The 22,576-nt window shown below is 50.3% G+C and overlaps 1 protein-coding gene across 1 annotated transcript in view; it reads right to left on the bottom strand.

The window, feature by feature from the left end:
• Window positions 1–22,576, bottom strand: part of SLIT1 (slit guidance ligand 1) — a 164,223-nt gene that overhangs the window by 136,301 nt on the left and 5,346 nt on the right. The window contains exons 2-3 of the mRNA XM_021699806.1: window positions 6,767–6,838; window positions 4,613–4,684 (exon numbers count right to left, since the gene is read on the bottom strand). Of these exons, the coding sequence (XP_021555481.1) occupies window positions 4,613–4,684; window positions 6,767–6,838 (144 nt within the window). The remainder of the gene's footprint in view (window positions 1–4,612; window positions 4,685–6,766; window positions 6,839–22,576) is intronic.

The raw sequence follows: 22,576 nt of genomic DNA on the forward strand, positions 1-22,576 counted from the left end.
ACTCATAAGGCACTGATTGAAATACTATCTTGGCTTGTGAGTTGAACACCTGACTCCACTTGAAATGTGAGCAGGGGTAGGACTAGCCCCATGTTCTGATTCTTCATTGCTTTCACCCATGTTTGACTCAGTGGCAACTTTCTTTTATTGTTTGCTTTAGGTCTGTTTCTCAAAATGAAAATCGCATTATCTATTTTTTTATTATCTATGAAAATGCATGCTTAATTCTTTACAAACCTCAAATAACAGAAGAAAAAATATTCAGCCACCTGCATTTTCCTCACTCAATCTGTGGTGTCTCTCTGTGCCAAACAGTAAAGAACAACCCCTTTGTTTTTTGTTTTTTAAGATTTTATTTATTTATTTGACAGAGAGAGACACAGCGAGAGAGGGAACACAAGCAGGGGGAGCGGGAGAGGGAGACGCAGGCTTCCCGCTGAGCAGAGAGCCCGATGCGGGGCTCGATCCCAGGACCCTGGAATCATGACCTGAGCCGAAGGCAGAAGCTTAACAACTGAGCCGCCCAGGTGCCCCAAGAACAACCCCTTTGTTTTTAATGACTAGTACGTCCATCATTTCTATTTGCTCTTCTGGTGGACAGAACAACTTCTCAGTTTTATATACACAGGCAGGAGTGGGAAGTCATTCTGGAACGTGGCCTGGACGGGAAGATAAAATGCAGACGTCAGCAGCTAGTTCTCTGACGCTGGAGTACGGGACTCCCGCCCATCAGGGGTGCGACACCTACAAGTATGGAAGCTTGGTCCTCGCACTGTGGCCCACGGGCCACCTGCAGGGGCTTTGCCTGGGAGTTGGTAAGAGCTGCAATATCGCAGCCTCTCCACCAGGCCTGTGGAGTCAGACTCTGCATTTCAGCAGGATCCCCAAGTGATCCGGGCGCACGTGAAGGCTGGAGAAGCTCTGGTGTAAAACCCAGCCCCCGCCCTCCAGACTACAGCACAGTTGGGGTCTTGCACAACCATCTCCTTTAACAGCGCTGGACGAGGATAAACCAACTTAGTAAAAGCTTTCTTGTGCTGGCGGGGAGGAAGAAATGTAATTGTCTGTGGCCAATAGTAACTGGTCTGTGGTCACCTCCTCGGAGGTCACCCTTCATCTGATATGTGAGAAAGGCACCATTTTCCAGCACGGTGCGGACAGGGAGACCAGCTGGGAGAAGTTTACTCAAAAGGGCAGGCTCCTAGGGAAACACATCACTGCCTTGGAAAAAAAAAAGGGGGGGTGGGGAACCACCAATATAATCCTTAAAGCAACAGGAGTGGACATCAGATCACTCCAAGTTCCTTAACCTTGCCCAGTAAATTAATCCCGTATTTACACTGCCTGGTAATCATTGGGTTTGGTTTTGTTTTGTTTTCCCCCAAGACTTTCTCACTTTTCCAGCTTCAATTTCTGAAAACATTGAAGAGGAAAAAAAAAAAATGCCATAGCCAGTATAAAGTAGAAAATCAACCAAAGAACACCAAAGGAGGGCCCCAGCGTGGTGAAGGAGCACAGGTAGCTAAGGACGGGGACAGCAGTAGTGGTGACCAGTCCTTCTTAGCCCTCAGCTTGTGCCAGGCACTGGGACGAGTGATGTAGAGGTACTACGTCACCATCAGAGGGAAAGCAGAACGCACAGGTGGGCTTCTTGCTCCCTGAGTATGACAAGGGCTCATGCATGTACCCTCCCATCTCCTTCTTGCAACAACCCTGCAGGAAAATTTTACCTCTACCATCTTGCCGCATGGCTTAGCTCTTAATAGGTGCTTGGATGTTTATTGACTCCGTTGGGCTGTCTCTGTGATAGTTGAGGGGGCTGGGATGCCCAGAGGTGAGTGACTCGCCCTCGTCATGACCAAGTACTAGAGCCAGGTTCTGAAGAATGCCTTTCCCCCACCTTGCACACTGGCCCCCCCTCGGCCAGCACGGGGTGCTGAGTGACCCCCACAGCCAGTAGGACTGTACCCCTCCGCTTCTGTACTCAAGCTCGCAGGAACTGCTTACAAGAACCAGTTGTGTCTGTTCCCAAACCTACCTGCCAGAGATGCTTCTAATAATTAACTATGACAGAGGTGAACAAAATACTCATGTGAAAAGAGTCATCTCTGTAAAAACTAAATTGGATGCTTTGGAGAAAGTCAATAAAAAACCAAAATCTGTTCATTGAAGGGCTGTTGAATTAAGTAAAAGACTGGGCCACGGGCAGGAGGGTCACAAAAGAAACTCGGGGGACACCTGGGTGGCTCAGTCGGTTAAGCATCTGACTTCGGCTCAGGTCATGATCTCAGGGTCCTGGGATCGAGCCCCACATCGGGCTCTCTGCTCAGTGGGGGGGTCTGCTTCTCCCTCTCCCCTGCTTGTGCTGTCTCTCTCTCTCTCTCAAAATATATAAGTAAAATCTTAAAAAAAAGAAACTCGGAATTCTTCACCCAGATTGCTTCTAAGGGTCTTTTAAACATCTCACTCCACCTTAAAGAAATCCAAACCAAAAATCATAAGCAAGTAATTTGTGTGTAGTGTAGGTGAGGAAAACAATACAGAACTCCAGTCTCAGTTACTAAGAAGAAAAGCCTTGGCCAAAAAAAAAAAGGTGGGGGAAGAGGGTTGGTGAGTGCACACTTCCACGTCTGCGCTTAAATGGAATGTTTAGAGTACGTGCGGTGTTAATGACTGTCCGCTTTATCCAACTTGTATGATTAATGGGTCCACCACTGGTCTCCAGCAAGTCAGAGGAGAGGGTGCTGGCTGGCCGCAGTGAGCGCCACTCAGCCTCAGGGACACGAGAGTCACACCCCCCAAGAAAAACCGCCTGCTGTGAACTTGCGGGGGACCCACCCCAGAAGAAAGGAAGAGGCACAGGACAGAGGGGACAAAGTCTGCAGTGACAAGTCGTGACTCAAAAAGGAGGGCCCTGCCCCCTCCCGGGTGGCAGCAGCAGGCCTGACGTGGGCCACCCCCATCATGTGTCGACCACACCCCCACCTTCCCTCCTCCTGCAGAGCGTGGCAGCACCCAGAGCTGGAGCTGCAGGGGGTTTGGTCTGGGTCCCAATCAGGCCCTCACAGCCAGGTAATGAATGTGGACTTTGTTCTGAGCCTTTGAAAGAAAACAAACACCGCACTAATCTATTCTCGCTACAGGCTCCTTATCGCTCACTTTTAGGCCCGGACGAAGAACGCAAAAAGAAAAGACTGCCTTGCTTTTTCTTCCAGGCTGCAGGAAGGCACGGACACAACCATATTCTTCTCCCTTTATTTAATACCTTACTTTCTTGGAAGTAAAAGAGATGAGTGAGGTATTAGGTCATAGTCATTAAGAGCTCAGGCTTCGGAGGCAAAAGGACCCGGTTCTAATCCCCTCTTCTGCACTTAATCACTTAATAACGCAAGTGCCTTAACTTCAGTGCCCCTCTGTTTCTCATCTGTAAAATACCACTGACCACAGTGTTGTTTTAAGGATTAAATGAGATATCGTAGGGCAAAGAGCTTATCTTGGTGCCTGGCACAGAGTAAGGCAATCAACTACAGCTATATCATTATAAACTCATTGTCAGAAAATCCATAAAAAAGATAAGCACAAAGAGTAGAATTAAAGTTACCTGATATCCCACCACTCAATGCAATGAGAGTTAATCTTCCCAATTACTTTCCTCCTCCTGTGTTCTATATACATAGAAGCTGATGCGATTTACATAAACGTCACTTCCTGCCTTTTTCATTTAATATTATATTGTGAGCACATTCCAATGGCCTTCACTGTTCTTCAAAAATGTGACTTGATATCCTACGTCTCACCAGAATGGCTTTCTCCATTTCTTTATTGTTGTATTTAAATGATGTGCGAAGATTATCCTGGATATATACATTTTTTAGCCTCGTCTCTGATTACTGCCTTAAAATAAAATGGACTTTCTGGTTCAGAGGGCATGAACTCTAGGACTCTTGGTACCTCTTGAGAGCCAAACCAAAGCAAAACAGTGAGACCAGTGACCCCGGTGAATGTGTGTCCATCCCCCACCTCACTCATCCCTATTCCTTTTTTTTTGATTATTGCCAACCCGAAATGCAAAACTTGATCAAGACCCATTTTTCAAATGCAAAAGCCCAGGTTTAGAGAAAGCATGTAAGTCAGAAATATCTCCACCTTCCAGCTTCTGTGCTGTGGCCCTGAACGCCCAAGATGCAGCTTCTCAGGTGACCTCTGGGTCTCCCCGACAGTCCCCTTGGCACACCCATTCTTCCTCCCTGCCACACAACAGGAGCATGGACAGTGGTCACACCTGAGCTATGAGATTATAGGAAGCAATTTCACTTCCTCTGTACTGGGTGGGGTTTTTACCATAATGCATTATCAAGGAAAAACAACAAGGAGAGTTGCATTTAGAGTGTGGGGTGCAGACACCTGCTTTGTCCTCGCTGTCACCTCGTGATGAGGCTGTGGCCGCTTCTCCGGCTGTGGCTGCCCCCGGCTCCCAGCAGCCGGCGGGAGGTGCGGGGGGGGCGGGGCGGCATGCCGGCCTCTCCCCCACCCTGCCCTTGCTGCCGGGCTCAGCTGTCGTGTCCCCTCAGCGCCACCCCACTGCCCTGAGCCTGCACCCCCGGATACTCACAACCGCTCCAGCTCCTTCATGTCGTCAAAAGCCCCCCGCTCCACCACTCCAATCTGGTTCTCCATCAGCTGCCTGGGGGAGCAAAGAGACAAGGACAGCTAGAGGACGTTGGACAGGGACCCTGAGCAATAGCTAGCACCAGGGAGTGAAATAGGTGCAGGGCCCAAGACGCACGCAGACCCAGGTCCCGGCCTGAGCGGACAAAAGTGCCCCCCAACCTTGCAAATTCCCGGCAGGTATCCTCAGCATGCCCAGGCCTGACAGCAAGATGCACTTCCAGCCCCTGAGCCCGTGCGGACCCCTCTGCTGCCACCAGGCCCACGGGGCACCAGAGCGCCAGGCCATGGCTCCAAAGGCATCCTGGTTCTGGGAAGCCGGGACCCAGGCGGCAGGGGCCCTCCTTCGGCCCGGAGGGCGCATGTCTAAGGGGCAGAGCCGGGGGGGATGGGCCAGTAGCAGGCGGAGGGGAGCCTGTGCCAACCGGGCAAGGCCCACACATGCAGCAAACACACTGCAGTTGGCAGACCACAGCCCCTCTGCCTGCACCCCTACACCGCCTGGCCGCATCTGCTGCCAAGTCAGCCTCTGGCTCCATGAGGCCGTACCTCCTCACCGCCAGCGCTCCCTGCAGCCCAGGACAGCCGGCTGCCAGGCAGTGGGCTTGTTGCGTGGTACCTTCTGAGATCATCAAGTGTATTTTCCTCCCTGCGTTTTCCCCTGTCCGCTCCTAAGCAGTGGACCTCAGAGGAGGTTCGGGGTAGGGCAGGGGGCTAGAAGTCTGTGATCAAGGTGCTGTCCGGGTTGAGGCTAGAACACGCTTCTCTCCCTCCACCTTGTTTCCAAAAGCCTGAGCTGTCGAGGAGCCCATGCTGGAGGACAGGAAGGGTGAGGGATGCCAGGAGGGAAGAGGGGTTTTCCCGGACTCAGAAGAGATTCCTGGAGCCTGGGAAGGAGTCAAAGGTCAGTGGGTTTGGGAGCAGCAAGACCCCTGCCCAGCGACTAATAGCTCTGACCCCAGTGAAGATGGAGACCACAATGTCCCCAGCCCCCCCAAAGACCCTCAGAGCTGCAAAGTAGTTCTGAAAGAACTGAGGCCCCAGGACCCTTGCACTATCCTGCGAGTAGGGGGTGAGGACCCTATGACTGTCTGATGTTGAACGTGTCAGAATGCATGCATGAGTCTGAGAGCTGCAGAGCAGGAAGAGATGAAGGGATCCACCCCTTCCCCCTCCTCACTCCTCACCCCTGCCCAGCTCGACAAGGGAAATGCTACAGACGGCTCCTTGACTGGCCAGTGGCCAACCCCAAAAGAGCCACACCTGCCACCTCTGGTATCTGCCACTGTCCAGCACCCGAGGAGAGCCCCTCTGTCCTCAACTGCCCCACTCACCTACCCTCTCGAGTCAGGGGGAGCTGTAGCCTCACTGGGGAGTCTGTCTGAGGCACAGAGTCAAAAGAACAATGGAGACAGTCAAGGGCTGAGATGCATCCCCCAAAATTCCTACACTGAAGCCCCGACCCCCAGTGTGATTTGGAGATGCAGCCTGTAGGGAGGTAATCAAGGTTTAATGAGGTCAAAAGGGTAGGGCCCTAATCTGATAGGACTGGTATCCTTATGAAAAGAGGAAGAGACACCAGAGACCTCTCTCTGTGCACACACAGAGGAAAGGCCATGTGAGGACACATCAAGAAGGTGGCCAACAAGAGAGGCCTCACTACGAACAACCCGGATGGCACCTTGATCACAGACTTCTAGCCTCAAGAACTGTGAGAAAATACATTTCTGTGTTTAAGTCCCCCAGTCTGTGGTCTTTTGTGTTGGCGGCCCCAGCAGACCAAGCCAGAGACCTAAAGCTTCCTCACGGTCACCTGGCCTTCCCTCATTCCAGGATAAGACGCCCTGTGGGCCCAGCCCAGGTCCTGCCAGGTGGCGACCACTGGTGGCCGCCACGCCCAATTTCTCAGCCCTGCTCAGGCCTCACCATCACTCCCACCTGCCCCACTCAGGCATCTGAAGACTGACTCCACAGGGAGAGGCCGTGCCTGCCTACAACTCTACAGCCCACAGCCAGGGCTCTGCCTAGGACCCACAGGGCCATTGCCAAGGGTGGGGCAGGAGGGAGATGATGAGCGGGGGCGGCAGCCCATACTCACAGCACCCGAAGCTGCTTGAGCCCCGCGAAGTCGTTTTTGTGGATCCGAGTGATATTGTTCCCATTGAGTTCCCTGGTGGACAAAAGGAGAAAGAAATGGTGAGATGCCCAGGGTGGGCCCCCAGGCCAGGGCTCAGTGCCACACTCCCTCTCCACCGAACTCCAGGCTGTCCTCTCCCCAATGGGGCCAGGTGCTTCCCAGCCAAGCCCTGGGACGCCCAAGTCTATGTCAAGGCCCAGCAAGCCGAGGCCCATCTTTGCAGCAGATGTCCAGCCCGGGAAATGCACAGGGCACAGGCTCACCGCTGGGAGAGCTGTGGGAGCCGAAATCGTGGCTTCTGCCCAGAAAGAGCTCAGGCTGATTGGACAGACAAGACATTCATGCAGGGAAGAATTTGGAAACTAGCCAATGAGAGGTTATTCAGGTGGATCCCCTATCTGTAAAGTGCGGATAATAACTGTGACTATCTCATTGGGTTAGCCTGGGACCTAAACAAGTAAAGAGCATGGCCTGTGCTGGGCGCCTGGGTGGCTCAGTTGGTTAAGCAACTGCCTTCAGCTCAGATCATGATCCCGGAGTCCCAGGATCGAGTCCCACATCGGGCTCCCCGCTCAGCAGGGGGTCTGCTTCTCCCTCTGACCCTCTTCCCTCTCGTGCTCTCTGTCTCTCATTCTCTCTCTCTCAAATAAATAAAATCTTAAGAAAAAAAAAAAAGAGCATGGCCCGTGCTGGGAAAGGGCCCCTTGCAGACAGCGATGCTATCATCTGGTGGCAGAGGCTCCTACGAGCTGTCCAGAGTCGGAGCAGGGGAGAGCAGTGTGGGTCATGCATTTTAAGAAGACTGAGAGTGTGGGACTCAAGCTGAGGCCTAAAAGACAAGGCAGATGTGCCCAGTGAGTGGGACGGAGTGGACGTTCCAGGAAAGAACACCCCGGAGTATCTGGGGGCCGAAGGAAGAGACAGGCTGGGAGTCAGGAGCCGTGGGAAGCAGGGCTGGGGGAATGCGAGATCAGATCACAGAGGGCCTGAGAAAGCAAGCAGAGGAAGTCAGGGAGCCGAGGAGGCCTGAAGGCAGGAGCCCACCAGGAGGTCAGTCCTGCATCGAGGGGAAGGATGGCGGGGCTGAGGAGGGGAGGGGGCCCACTCTCTGGATCCCAGGGCCAGGCCTGAGCTGCAGTGTCTCCTCTGCCTGCAACCCCACCCCACCCCCGGCCTCTGGCCCTTCCTCCCTTCAAGGCTACATGTGTTCCTCCTCAGGCCACCCCAACCACAACCTTGGACATGGACCCCACCTTAGAGGCTATCTGGCCCCTGCTGAGCCTCCTAGAGAAGCTCACTTGCCTCTGCCAGGACACTTCTCTTCACAGCGAGCTAGTGCAGCCTCAGAAAAGCAGGTCCCTCCAGGAGGCAGCTACAGCACTCCCCAGAAAGTTCTTCCACCAAACCACACACAGCAGAATCTCAATCAGGTCTAGCCCCACACCCGCTTCTGATCTGTCTCCCTGTGGCAGCTCTGTGTTCACACCCACCCCAACTCCTCCTCTTTCTCACCACGTCACAGTCACTCGTATGCTTGGCAACAACCTAACTTGGCAACAACCTAACTACCCCTATCCCCACGCGCGTGCGCACACACACCTCCCAGTCCCCTGCAGCCCGGCTTCCTCACTTACCAACCCCAGTCAACCCAAATCCCAGCTCCTTTGAAAAACAGCAAGGTCCCTCTCCTGTAAGGATTTAGGAAGTGTGTTTGGCCTAGACGATGTTCTAGAGTTGCAACCACTAAGAACCCCATATTTCAGTTTCCACATACTCCAGAAACCAGGCTCTGTGGACGCCCTCAGGAGGGGCTGGAAAGTATGACAGCACCTATCTTACAGACGAGGACATTTTGCCTCAGAGAGGTCAGGTGTCTCCCAGAGGTCACCAGCTGCTACATGACAGAGCAGAGATGTGGACACAGCCATCTGATCCGGGGGCCCAAGCTTCTTCCAGCAGGCCGGGCCGGTGACAAGTGGATAACGCATTCAACCCGTCACTCTCCTGCCCTGCCCCTGAGCCTGTCTCCTGATCCTGAGGAGCAGCTGGGAAAACTCATTCCCTGTGCATCTCTTTTCAAACAGGATCTCTCAGAGGGGCCTGAGGCCTCTCCAAGGTAATGAGAGCCCCAGACTGAGGCACGTCCCACCCTAGAGGCTGTGAGGAAGTCCTCTCCACATGAGACAGGCTCTTTTTTTTTTTTTTTAAGATTTTATGTATTTATTTGAGAGAGAGATCGAGATTGAGAGAACGAGTGGGAGGAGGGGTAGGGGGAGAGGCAGACTCCCTGCAGAGCAGGGAGCCGGGTGCGGGACTCAATCCCAGGATCCTGGGATCATGACCTGAGCTGAAGGCAGACGCTTAACCGACTGAGCCACCCAGGAGACCAAGACAGGCTCTTCCCAACGTGAGGGTCTTTTCTCTTGAACTAAATATTCTTCCCTGAAACAGCCCCTCTGAGCCTCACCTACACTGCACCCCAACCTGCTCCTTCTGCTCACAATCGTGCTTCAAGCATCGAGAACATCATCAACAAGCCCTTCAAATTGGTTCCCTCTGCAAGCAGGGCTGGTTTCTTTTGGGCCATCCTGCTGAAACTTTCATCCCCAAACCCAAAACCACAAGGAATTTTGGGTTGTTTTAATTTCTTCATCATAACGATACATCGGCACTGATAACAAGAGCAAAAATGTTAAACTTAAATGGACATCACCAGAGCAATGCTTAGTTGACCTTCCAGCACATCTGAGAAACCAGATACTACGCAGTCATTTAAAAGGGTACAAATCATTTTGTACTCACAGGGAAGGATGTCCATGATACAGTTTGTGGTAAAAGGGTTACAAGACAGCTTGTATTCTATGAGCCCCCTCATGTAAAATCTACACCCATGTCCATCCTGGGATGTGTGCAGAGCAAGCTCCCTGGGGGCTGTTTGCCACATATTAATGCCTCTAACTGCTAAGTGCTGGTTTTAGTTTCTTTTTTATGCTTTTCTGCACTTCTTGAATTTTTTTTTTAAGATTTTATTTATTCATTTGAGAGAAAGAGAGAGGGCGCACATGAGCAAAGGGGGAGAGGCAGAGGGGGAGGGAGAAGCAGGCTCCCCGCTGAGCAGGGAGCCCGATGCAGGACTTGATCCCAGAACCCTGAGATCACAACCCAGGCCGAAGGCAGATGCCCAACCATCTGAGCCACCCAGGCACCCCTGCTTGAATTTTTTAAATTATATCTATATTTTTATAAGCCAACAAAATATTCCAGTTACTGCATTTAAAAATAAGAGTAATACAGGGCACCTGGGTGGCTCAGTTGGTTGGGTGTCTGGCTCTTGTTTTTGGCTCAGGTCATGAGCTCAAGGTCCTGGGATCAGGCCCCCCCGTCAGGCTCTGTTTTGGGCATGGACCTGCTTGGGGTTCTCTCTCCCACTCTCTCTGCCCCTCCCCCACCCATGCATGCTCTCTAAAAAAAAAAATAATAAAATAAATAAAAATAAGAGTAATACATGCACATTGTTGAATTTTTTTCAATTTTCTGAAGAATAAAGAAAAAATTAAAATCACACATAAATTCATTCCCCAGAATTAACCCCTGTTAAAATTCTGGAATAGTTTCTTCCAAGCCTGTTTTCTTTGGACACAATTTTTATGTAGTTGAAATAATTTAATAAATATTGATTGAAGACTTACTATTTGCAAAGCATTTTGCAAGGTTCTGAAGATATGGGGATGAGTGAGACAGACATACATGGTATGCATTCCTTCCACAATGCTATACCCTGTTCATTCCCCACTGATGATTTTTGATGGCCATCAATTATCCCTGCATTTGAATATATCAAGTTACTGGGACATTCCCTGAACCCCGGCTACTGGACACCTGGGCTCTTTTGATATCATTCAATTATAAACAACACTGCACAAAGCTTGGTGGGCATTTGGGAGGAATACATTCCTAGATAGGGTATTATTCAGCCAAAAGTCATGAAAAAGCTGATGCATTTTACAATAACTGGCTCATTCTTTCTCGTGGCAACCATGGTTTATAAGACAATTGACTTCAATAATTGTTCATTTCACAGGCAGCAAAACTGAGGCAAAGGAAAATGCTAAAAGACTTGTCTGAACAAGGCAGGGCCCAACATGGAAGTCAGGAATCCCTGAGGTTGGAATTCCCACGAGGTGGGCTGGGGGCTGGGGGTGGAGGGCTCACAGGGACTTCTGGCGACATCATAGTCACATGCCTCTCTTCTTCCCCTTTGGCACCAGCCCCACTGCTCAGACTCCAGACCCGTTCCTTAGCCCACCGTCAGGCGGCTCCACCCCGTCCTCCTCACTTCCCGCACCCCACTCCACCCCCATGCAGGAAAAGACCTGGGACAGCAGGCGCAACAATGGGGCAAATACAGCCTCTCTCTCAGGAGGCCCTGATGCTTCCGGACGAGAATGTCCATGGACACCCTAGCTCCCCCAGCCCCCTGCCTCCCCCCATCAGCCTCGCTCTCTAACCCAGGAGCCGAGCGTGTCCTCTCAGGGGAGCGCCCTCTGGAGGCAGCCTGGGAGGCAGCGGCAGCTCCCATCAGGCACCCAGGTCAGAGGGCTGCAAAGGAGGCATTATCGCCACCTGGGCCCAGAGAATCGAGTTCCCAACATAGGCCAACCACTTCCCCTCAAACCCTCAGCAGAGGCCGTTGGAATGAGGCAAGGAGGTCATCTTTCTCCAGCGCCTGATTCCTCCAACAGGTGGTCCTTGAGTGTTGCCATGGAGACTCCCTCCCCAGCAAGCTGCCTGGGAAAAAAGAAGCTGGGAGAAGCTGCTGTGACCTTAAGACCTTTGCAGCCAGAGCAGCCAAGTGAGGTGGGCCTCCAGGGGGGCTCCAGGCCTGGTTTCCAGGAAGAACCCCGATCCAGAGCTCCCCAGGCTCCCTGAGGTTCTTGCCGCCAGAGCCCACATCCGCCACTCCTCCCGACCAGGTACCCACTGTGTGCAGGCTCCGAGCCTAACTCCGAGCACGCTTCATCTCACTCCACCCTCACGCTCACAGGGAGTCGAGTCATGTTCTCTCTACCTTGCTGAGGAGGACACTAAGGCACAGAACTGGTGAAGCAATGGCCCAGAACCTCACAGCTAACTAGGGGTAGGGCTACCGGTATGATTCCATGTCCTTTCCCCCCATCATGATGCCTCCTGCCGATGACTCTGTCGAGGCCACCCCTCACCCCAAGTGCTCATGAGAAACAACTTGGAGACTTTGGGTAGGAAACCCTCGGGGCCTGTTCTAAGACCATGTGCTCTGCCTAAGCAACAATATCAGGGGGTCCCCAGCCGGCTGAACCATGTGTGTTCTTAGTGGCTAAGAGCTTAGCCTTTAGAGCCAAAATGTCTGGCTTCAAATTCCTGCTCCACCATCACTAGCTGTGTAACCTTGGGCATGTAGCTCAAATTCTCTGTGCCTCAGTTCCCCCATTTGTACAATGAGGATAATGATAGTACCCACCTCTTAGAGGTGTGGTGAGGTGTAAATGACTTAATATTACTTTCTTTTTTTTTTTTTTTTTAAGACTTATTTATTTTAGAGAGGGGCGGGCAGAGGGAGAGGGAGAGAGAATCTCAAGCAGCCTCCCCACTGAGCACAGAACCCAACACAGGGCTTGATCTCAAGACCCCGAGATCAGGACCAGAGCTGAAACCAAGAGTCAGATGCTTAACAACTGAGCCACCCAGGCATCCCAATGACTTAATATTTCTAAAACACCGAGAGTAAGGCCTGGCACGCTCTCTGCATCAGTATTACCTACGGAGATTAATTTACTACCACTATTGCTGTGGTTTCCCTCAAGGACATGGCTCCACAAGGAAGGTGGTGCCCCAGGCTCGGCTCAGGCTGGAGCTGGACGGGCCGGGCCCCACTGATCAGGGAGGGGCCAGCAGCTGCCCATGCCCTGCAGGCCCCGTGATGGGAAAGCCCAGGGAAGATGGCCTAAGACAGTTCTCTCTCTTCCAAAAGTGAGGAGTGTGCATCCATCCTTCTCCCCCAGGAGGAAATACACTCCAGCGGCCAATGGCCCTGGTTTCCATCAGCTCCTGTGTGGTCCTACCCTGAAAGAAAAGCCTCAGTGGTAGAAGATTTTGGAGAAAATACTCTGAAGCAAAGTTACCAAGATAAAAACAAAAACACACAAGGATTTCTTGAATCCTCTCAAAAACAAGAATCTGATCCCCAGAACCTGGGTGTTTGGTGATACACTCAAAGAACCCCTCGGACCTCTAGCGCCGTGGGAATAAACAGCCTGGGTCCCTCACAGCGTGTTCTGGGGGGTTCCGCGTGCCTCACGAGCAGTTCTTACCCTAGGGTTCTATCACCTTCTAGGGCTAGTTCCCTAAGGGACCAGAACCTTCCCACAGCGCCCCAAGCCTGCAATGACAGCGGGGAGGCTCAGGCCACCCTCCAAATCCCTTCCTGCCGGATCCCCAAAAAAATAAACACGCAGCTCTGACTGGGGCTGAGACAGGCCTCTGGGCTGGGGAACCATACACCTCGGCTCTATCCTTAGAAACACTACGCGGGCCAAATCGCTGGCAGTGAGAGCCTGCAGAGTCAGAAGGGAGAGCGGAGGGAAGGAAGAATCTCCCCACCCAGCCATGGCCCCGGACAGCAGGCTGAACACCCCAACCTGCAGGCCACCCAGCCGCACGCCCATGCCCTTGTGCCTGGAGCCCCGCAGAGCCACCTCACTGGGTGCCCCACGTTCCCTCTGGCTCCCCTCCAATCTGCTCTCCTAGCCACAGCCAGGGGGCTCCTTTCAAGATGCAGATCTGATCATGTCACTCCCCACTTAAGCCCTTCAATGAATCCCCACTGCCCTTGGAATTGAGACAAAAATCTCCTCACCGAGAGCTACAAGGCCCCCGTGGCCTGCCCCACACGCCCCCCGTTCTGATCCGCTCCTTCCTGTGAACAGCCATCCCCTCTGCCTAGAATACTCCTTCCTCTTTGCCTGATTCCAACTCTTCCTTCCAGCGGGTCAAACTCCCTATCACAGACCTGCAGAACGCCCCAGCCCTCCTGCAGCATGAGCCAGAGGCAATTTTATATGGGTAAGGGGGCTTCCTTGAATGCTCTCTCTGCCCCTACAGAAGTTTATAAGCTCCTCGAGGACACAGGCTGTGTTGGTTGCTTCTCACCATTGTATCCTCAGGGCCTAACATGGTACCTGGCACCTCAGAGATGCTGCAGGAAGTAGTTCTTGAAGGCCTGAACAGATTTGCATTAAAATGTACATATTCCAAACAGCGATGGGCTGAGGGAGTTTTCCAAGTTTCCCTGCCCCCCCAGAGCAAAGGAAAAAAAGAAAAAAAACTACACTAATTAAGAAATGTTCTCCCTTGGGGCACCTGGGTAGCTCAGTTGGTTAAACATCCGAATCTTGATCACAGCTCAGGTCTAGATCTCGGTGTCATGAGTTCAAGCCCCATGTTGGGTTCTACCTTGGGCGTGGAGCCCACAGGAAGGAAGGGAGGGAGGGAGGAAGGAAGGAAGGAAGGGAGGGAGAGAAATGCTTTCCCTTATCGAATCATTATGTTGTATGCCTGAAACTAATCTATCACTGTATGTCAATTATACTTTGACTTAAAAATAAATAAATTTGGTGGGCACCTGGCTGGCTCAGTCAGTAGGGCATGCAACTCTTGATCTCGGGGTTGTGAGTTCGAGCCCCATGCTGGGTGTAGAGATTACTTAAAAATAAAATATTTTAAAAATAATAAATAAAATTTTAAAACAAAAAAAAATCAAAAATTAAAAAGAAATGCTCCCCCAAATGGACATCCGCCAAGAAAAGCTCCACACTGAGCGTTACCAATGACTTCCCACACAGCCCACAAGTTAAAAGACAGATTCTTCCTCAGTAGCTCTCACAGGAGAATACCAGCCCCCAGGGTTTCAGCTGCTCCACTCCCCTACTTCCTTCAACACCCCAGCACTCCTGCCTCAGAGCCTTTGCCCATGCTGCTCTCTCAGCCCAGAACTGCCCAGAACAGCCCTCTCCTCCTCACCTGCCCACCAACACACACACCTGACTGACCCCTGCCATCCTTCAGGGCTTCAGTGGAAACATCTGTTCCAAACCAGCCCCCCCTGTGCGTTCACTCAGCTCCCCTCCCAGAGCTGGGATTGGAATTTAGAGTCGTGTGCAATATGAGGTCCTTTGTTAAAGGCCGGTCTCTCTCCTGCCAGGCTAGGAAGGGCAGAGGCCACCTCTGGTCCGCTCCCTGCGATCTGCCCAACACCCTCAACACAGTAAGTGTTCACTAAATAGAGGGAAAATAGGCTGCATGAGCAATCCTGCCCACCGAGCCCAGCTGCTGCTGGCATATCTCAGCCGAAGCGTGGCCCACACTCCCATCAGCGGGTGGAGCCCTGCCCACAGTCCTCAGGCATCGGCGGGTGGGTCATGATCAGGAGGCTCCCCCAACCCCCCTCAGCAGAGCGCACAAGCCTGGTGCCAACCCCAGAGCTGCTGGGACTGCCCTCCAGCATGCAATAACTCAAGAAGCCCCAGGGATGAGTAGTCGGGGGCCCCAGGCCAGGGCAGAGTTGCTACTGATCCCTCTCTTCCCCAGGCTCCTGGGGACCCGTCTTGTCGCCTTGGCTTGAATACCAGCAATATCTATACTCTCATAACCAAGCCAACTCATTTAAGCCTCATGATAACACCTGATTCAAATGTTTATTATCAGTTCTGATTCACATTATGAGGAGACTGAGGCAAAAACATTTCAGTGACTTGTTCAAGATCAGCTAGCTGATAATTAGGTTGAGGAGGCAAGCCCAAGCATGTCTGACTCCAGGGCCCAGCTCGCTCTTTTTTTTTTTAATTCCAATAAAATACACATAACAAAATTTACCACTTTAACCATTTTAAGTTCAGTAGTGTTAAGCGTATTCACATTGTTGTACAACAGATCTCCAGAGATTTTTTTCATCCTGAAAAACCAAAACTCTGTTCCCGTTAAACAATAACTCGCCATTCCTCCCTCCCCCTTGACCCTGGCAACCACCATTCTGCTTGTCTCTATGAATTTGACTGTTGTTTTTTTTTTAAGATTTTATTTATTTGAGAGAGAGAGAGAGCAAGAGCAAAAGAGAGCAAGAGAGAGAGAGCAGAGAGAGAGTGCATGAGCAGGGTGGAGGGGCAGAGGGAGAGGGAGAAGCAGACTCCCCGCTGAGCAGGGAACCCCACCTGGGTTCGATCCCAGGACCCCGGGATCATGACCTGAGCCGAAGGCAGATGCTTAACCAACTGAGCCACCCAGGTGCCCCGTGAATATGACTATTTTAGATACCTCATATAAGTGGAATCATACAGTATTTGTCTATGACTGGCTTATTTCATTCAGCATAATGTCCTCAAGGTTCATCCACGTTGTAGCATGTGACAGGACTTCCTTACTTTTTTAAGGCTGAATTATATTCCACTATATGTATGCATACACCCCATTGTGTTTATCCACTCATCTGTAGATGGACACTTGGGCTGCTTCCACCCTCTAGCTCTTGTGAATAATGCTGCAATGAACACGGGTGTACAAATATCTTCAAGACCCTGTTTTCAATCTTTTGGGTGTACGCCCAGAAGCAGACTTGCTGGATCATATGGTAATTCTATTTAATTTGTTGAGGGATCATCAGAATGTTTTCCAGGGGGGTGCACCATCTTACACTCCCAGAAACAGTACACCAGGGTGCCAATGTCCCCACATCCTCCCACCAGCTGTTATTCCCTGGTTTTTGAGAGCAGTCATCCTGATGGGTAGGAGGTGGTCAGGGCCCAGTTGTTAACCCCATTTCCATGCTGTATTCTGTTCTGAGGTCCAGACCCACCCTAGTCTCTTCGTTACCAAGGCCTGGCCTTGGTTTGCCTTTATGCTTCAATGCTAAGCCCTGACAGGGGTTTTATAGGGGCTGAATAAATGTTTGATAAATGAGTGGATGAAAGAAGCCAGGACTTACCAAGATATGTGGTACGGTAGTCCGATTTAAAACTAAACATGTACACGTCTCAGAGCCTCAAGACTCGGGGACCCTGGGCACCCCACTCACCAGCCATCTGTACCCCCAGCAGATGATGCACCTCTCCGACCTTCTCATCATCAGCAGAGTGGTGATAATACCTTCCTCCCAGGACCGTTGTGAGCAGTAAAAGGGCAGAGGAGGGTAAAGCATCGCTCAGAGCCTGGCCCGGGTGGGGGGCTTTCCATGGTGACCGCTGACACCATCCCAATTCCTCGCTGCCACTCTCCTTCTCTGACCCATCTCCCCCATCCCCAATTGGCTGGCTCTTCCTTTCCAAATCGCTGCCCTCCCCTCCGTGCTCCAGTCCACCTGCTCCCCCTCAGAGCTCCTGCGTGTTCTCTCCTCCCACAGACTTCCTCACCACCAACTCGCTCCCAGCCATCTGCCTTTGCCTCCCACTTCTCCCAGGAAACCAGCTGCCCAGCTTGGCCAGTAAGTCCCCACCACAGGTCCAGAAGCTGTCCTCGGCCCTGGTCCTCAGACAGCCTGGCTGCTCTCCCAGGTTAAGCCTCCTCCCCATCTCCAAACTCCTTCTCTGGCACGGGCCGAGTTCCGATCCACTGATGGCCAGGAGCTCCTCCGGCCTCCCCACCTCCTCCTCCTCATTGCCTGCCCTCTTTTTTTTTTTTTAATTGAGATATACAACTGACATACAACATTACACTAGTTTCAGGCATATAACGTATTGATTAGATGTCCGTATATATTGCAAAATGATCAGTGCAGTAAGTCTAGTTCACATCTGTCACTTCACACAGTTACTTTTTTTTTTTGTGATGAGGACTTTTAAGATCTACTCTCTTAGCAACTTTCAAATATACAATAATATACAATAGCGTATTATTAACCGCAGTCTCCATGCTGTACATTATCTCCCCAGGACTCACTGACTTTATAACTGGAAGTCTACCTTTTAACCACTTTCAGTCATTTTACCTCCTGCCATCTTAATGTGGGCAGAAACTGAGGGCAATCTTCATGGGTCTACAAAGGACGTACTTTCCTCATCAGGAAGCCCCAGCAAGAAGCAGTGTTTCCCACATGGTGTTTTGGGCACCTCCTGCATCTGCATCACCTGAATTGCCTTTGCAAAAACCTGCTGAATCCACATCTCTCTGGGATGGGCCTCGGAATCTGCATTTTATGCCAGCTTCCCAGGAAAGTCTTTTTTTTTTAAGATTTTATTTTTTAAAGTAATCTCTATACCCAACATGAGGCTCAAACCCACAACCCCGAGATCAAGAGTTGCATGCTCTATCAACTGAGCCAGTTAGGTGCCCCCCCCCAGGAAATTCTTATTCCCGTTGAAGTTTCTGTTCCAACTCTTTGCCATGAGGCCCTCCCAAATGTCTCTCCAGTCCACATACTCTACAGAGTAACCATCCTCTATCCCTATCCTTAGGGTCGTCTTTTTCCTGTAGCTGATTATTGGCAATGAAAACAAAAGAGATAGAAGCCAGCTTCACGGCTTCTCCTCCAGGATCAGCCGCCCTCACCATGTTCACTCCATTCACAAAATCCTTCTCCCAGGCTGGAGTCTTGGGGCCCCATGACCCTCCTATGTGCTCTCTCTGCACCTTCTGCCTCGGTCTAGATCTGTTTCCTCCTGTGCCTCGGCCTCTGTGGCCTAACTCCATGAGGACTGTGGCCACGGCCTACTGCTGATGTGACAAATTACCACACGCTCAGGGGCTTGAAACAACACAGATGTATTCTCTTACCGCTCGGGAGGCCACTTTCGGCTCATGGCCCCTCCTGTCACCACTCCCACCTCTTGCTTCCATTGTTATATCTCCTTCTCCAGGCTTGACCTTCCTGTCTCTCTCTTACAGGGACCCAGGGATGACGTCGTGCCCACCCCGATGACGCAAGATCATCTCTCATCTCGAGATCCTTAACTGCATCTGCAAAGCCCCTTGTGCCACGTAAGACAACATAGTCACAGGTTCCCAGGACTGGAACATGGACATCTTTGGGGACCATTACTCAACCCATAATGACTACATTTTCTAAAGCAAAGATCAGAAACAGAAAAATGTCTTACTAAATGTTTAAAAAAAAAAACAACTCATCAAACACACCTTTTGTGAGCACCTACCATGCACCAGACAATGGGCATACAAAGATACATGAGACACAGCCCCTGCCCTCAGGAAACTCAAAACCCAAGGTACCCATCAAACAAACCAGCTTCTTAAAAAGCAATAAAGTGCTCTTCCCTACAGAAGAATTCCAATTAATAAATGTAGAAGGAATGAGGGAAATAGAAAATCAAAATTGGATAATAATGGTTGCAGGCAAGATAAATTAATGGGTGCTAAAATTAGTAGGTAAGAATTTGAGGACAAAAAGGCAATGGCAGTCTCAACATACCTCCCCCAGATATTTATTAACTGCAGAGGCAAATTCAGGAATGTCAAGGGGAAGAAAACTGGCAGAACACCATCGTAACCAAGAGATTAAGGTTACCATCACCAGCAATGAGATGTATCAGTGTCACCGACTCCCCGATGGGATGCCCCGAGAAGAGCACACCATCCCTATTGCATTCCTGCCAAAAATCCATAACCTCAGTCCAATCAGGAGGAAACACCAGACAAAGCCAAAGTGAAGAGCACTCTACAAAGTAACTTACCAGTACTTTGCAAAAGTGTCCATGTCATGAAAAGCAAGAAAAGACTAAAGAATTGTCACAGACTAAAGGAGAATAAGGGGAAATGACAACTAAACACCATGTGGAATCCTGGACTGGATCCTAGAATAGAAAGAGGACGTTAGTGGAGAAGCTGGTAAAATCTGCATAAAGTCCGTAGCTTAGTTAATAGTCTTGTACCCATGTTAATTTCTTAATTTTGATCATTGCACTATGGATAAGAAAGACACGAACACTAGGGGAAGCTGGGTGAAGGGTATATGGCAACTCTCTCTCAGTACTATTTTTGCAACTTTTCTGCAAGTCTAAAATTATTTTAAAATGCAAGTTTTCAAAAATTTTTAAAGAATAAAAATACAGCAATGGCAGCAAAACTCTTGTCCCAGACAAGCCAGAAATCACAGTCACGGTCACCATAACCAACTGGTCTCCCCATTGCCAGCTGGTCTCCAGCTCCATTTATTCCCCCACACCAAAGCCAGGCAACAGAATGTCTTAAAACACTATTTTGCACTTGTCACCCTCCACTCAAAACCTCTGGGGGTAAGTGCTCAAAGGGTCTTTTCAAAAGGACACAGGGGCAGCTTGAAGGGGCTCCCACCAGCCAAACGTGGGACACTCTGAACAGCAAAATAAATAACGACAATAACATATTATAACCCAAAGAATAAAATAACAATCCATGAGTCCATACTGTAATAAAGACAAACAGACGGAGGAGAAGGGAAAGTTCCTTCCTGCAGTAGAATGCCAAGTAATAAACGGAGAAGAAAAGAGGAAGTCAGAAATGTCTCAGCAATGGGTGTTAACCCTAGTGAAAGTCTGGTGAAGAACAGGATATTTACATAGCCTCGAAGTAGCCCCCCCCACAAATGGCTTATTAATAATAAAGGGGGGAAATAGTAACTTTTCAGCAGAGAAGCCTGGCAGACACCCACTTACCAAGTGATCAAAATGAAAATCACCAATATTGGAACAAATTGACGTCATGTGTCTTCTGATATGACCCACTAAGAAGGGCAGAACATCACTAACTTAGCATTCCTGCCAAAAGGACATAACCTCAATATGACAATGAGGACAGAGCAGATGAGGCCAAGCTGAGGACATTCTACAAAATAACTGACCTGTATTCTTCACAAATGTAGAGGTCAAGAAAAGTGAAGAAAGGCCAAGTAACTAGGCCAAATTAAAGCAGACTAAAGAGCCGTGACAAGTCATTGTAATGTGTGATCCTACACACACCTCTGATCGCTACAAAAGACACTGTTGAGACCATCGACGAAATGCAAACATGAACAATAGAGTAGATAACGGTACTGTATCAATGTTAAATTTTCTGATTTTGATAGCCTCTCAGAAAAACACACACCAAACTATTTAGAGGAAAAAACTTACATCTTCAACCTAATCTTTTTTTTTTTTTTTAAGATTTATTTATTTGAGAAAGAGAGAGCACACACACGTCCAAGTCGGGGGAGGGACAGTGGGAGAGAATCTCCAGGAGACTCCCTGCCAAGCTCAGAGCCGGACACGGGGCTCCATCCCATGACCCATGAGATCATGACCTGAATGGAAACTAAGAGTCGAGGGGCGCCTGGGTGGCTCAGTCGTTAGGCGTCTGCCTTCGGCTCGGGTCATGATCCCAGGGTCCTGGGATCGAGCCCCGCATCGGGCTCCCTGCTCTGCGGGAAGCCTGCTTCTCCCTCTCCCACTCCCGCTGCTTGTGTTCCCTCTCTCGATGTCAAATAAATAAAATCTTTAAAAAAAAAAAAAAGAAACTAAGAGTCGAACACGTAACCAACTGAGCCACCCAGGCGCCCCTAATCTTTTAATTTTTTTTTTAAACACTATGCCAATGCCCAACATGGGGCTTGAACTCATGACCCCGAGATCAAGAGTCACAAGCTCTACCAACCAAGCCAGCCAGGCGCCCCTCCAACCTAATCTTAAATAGTTCCCCAAAAATTGTGCATGTGTATAATATATGATAAAGCAAATGGGGAAACATATAAACAATTGAATCTGGACAACAGATATATAGGAACTCCTAATACTTTTGTTGCAACTTTCTTACAAATTTGAAATTATAACAAAATAAAAAGCTACAATGGCACAAAGGATTTTTTGGGTGTGATAAAAATATTCTAAAATTGGATTATGGTGATGTTTGCACAACTCTGGAGATTTAAAAAAATCACTGAATAGTTAAAAAAAAAAGTATAAAAATACACACACTCCCTCTGATGGATCCCTATTTCCCAGCTCCATGACCTGGTACCCACCCATTACTTGAATCTCCTCTCTCAGAACTCAGCAACACAAATGTGCACCCCCCTGGCTGGATCTGCTCCTTACTCTCCTCCCCAAACGCACGGCACACACCTTCGGATGCCCCTGATTCCCCGACCCTCTCACTTCAGCTCTGCCCCTCCCGAGGTCCTGCCCAGTCCTCAAGGCCCATCAGTCCAGCCCTTTCTTCCCACCTGCATGCCCATCTCCTCGTCTCTAACACCGACAGAGTACCTTCTATGTGCCAGTGTTATTCTAACCACTCTACGCGCAGTATTTCGTTTGAACTCACAGCCCTGCGAGGTAAGTGCTATTATTATTTACAGATGAAGAAACTGAGTCACTAGTGAGCCGGCTGGGATCCCTCAGGTGGTCGTTGATGGAGGCAGGATTCAAACGAGGCCATTCTCACACGAAAGCCTCTCACATGAAAGCCTGCGCGGGCAGCCACTGTGCTCTGTGTCCCTAGAGACATCTTGACACATTTGTTCTTCTGCAGACAGACCTTTCTCGCCCACCAGCCTGCAGACTCCCTGGGGAGCGGGTTCCCACTCTGGACCTCTCTCAACACTATGCACACGGCAGGTGCCCAACAGCTGTCTGTCCGCCACAGGCTGGGTTCCAGAAAGAAGAGGAGGGGGTCGCAAACTCCATCAAAAAGAGGAGCCAGTTTTCCACCACCACCGCCCCCCTCCCCGAGCACAGCCCAGCTCCCTGGCTACTGCCCAAGGCCCGGCCGTCATCTGCTCTG

The sequence above is a fragment of the Neomonachus schauinslandi genome, chromosome 6 (assembly GCF_002201575.2).
Source record: "Neomonachus schauinslandi chromosome 6, ASM220157v2, whole genome shotgun sequence".
In the NCBI taxonomy this organism is placed as follows: domain Eukaryota; kingdom Metazoa; phylum Chordata; class Mammalia; order Carnivora; family Phocidae; genus Neomonachus; species Neomonachus schauinslandi.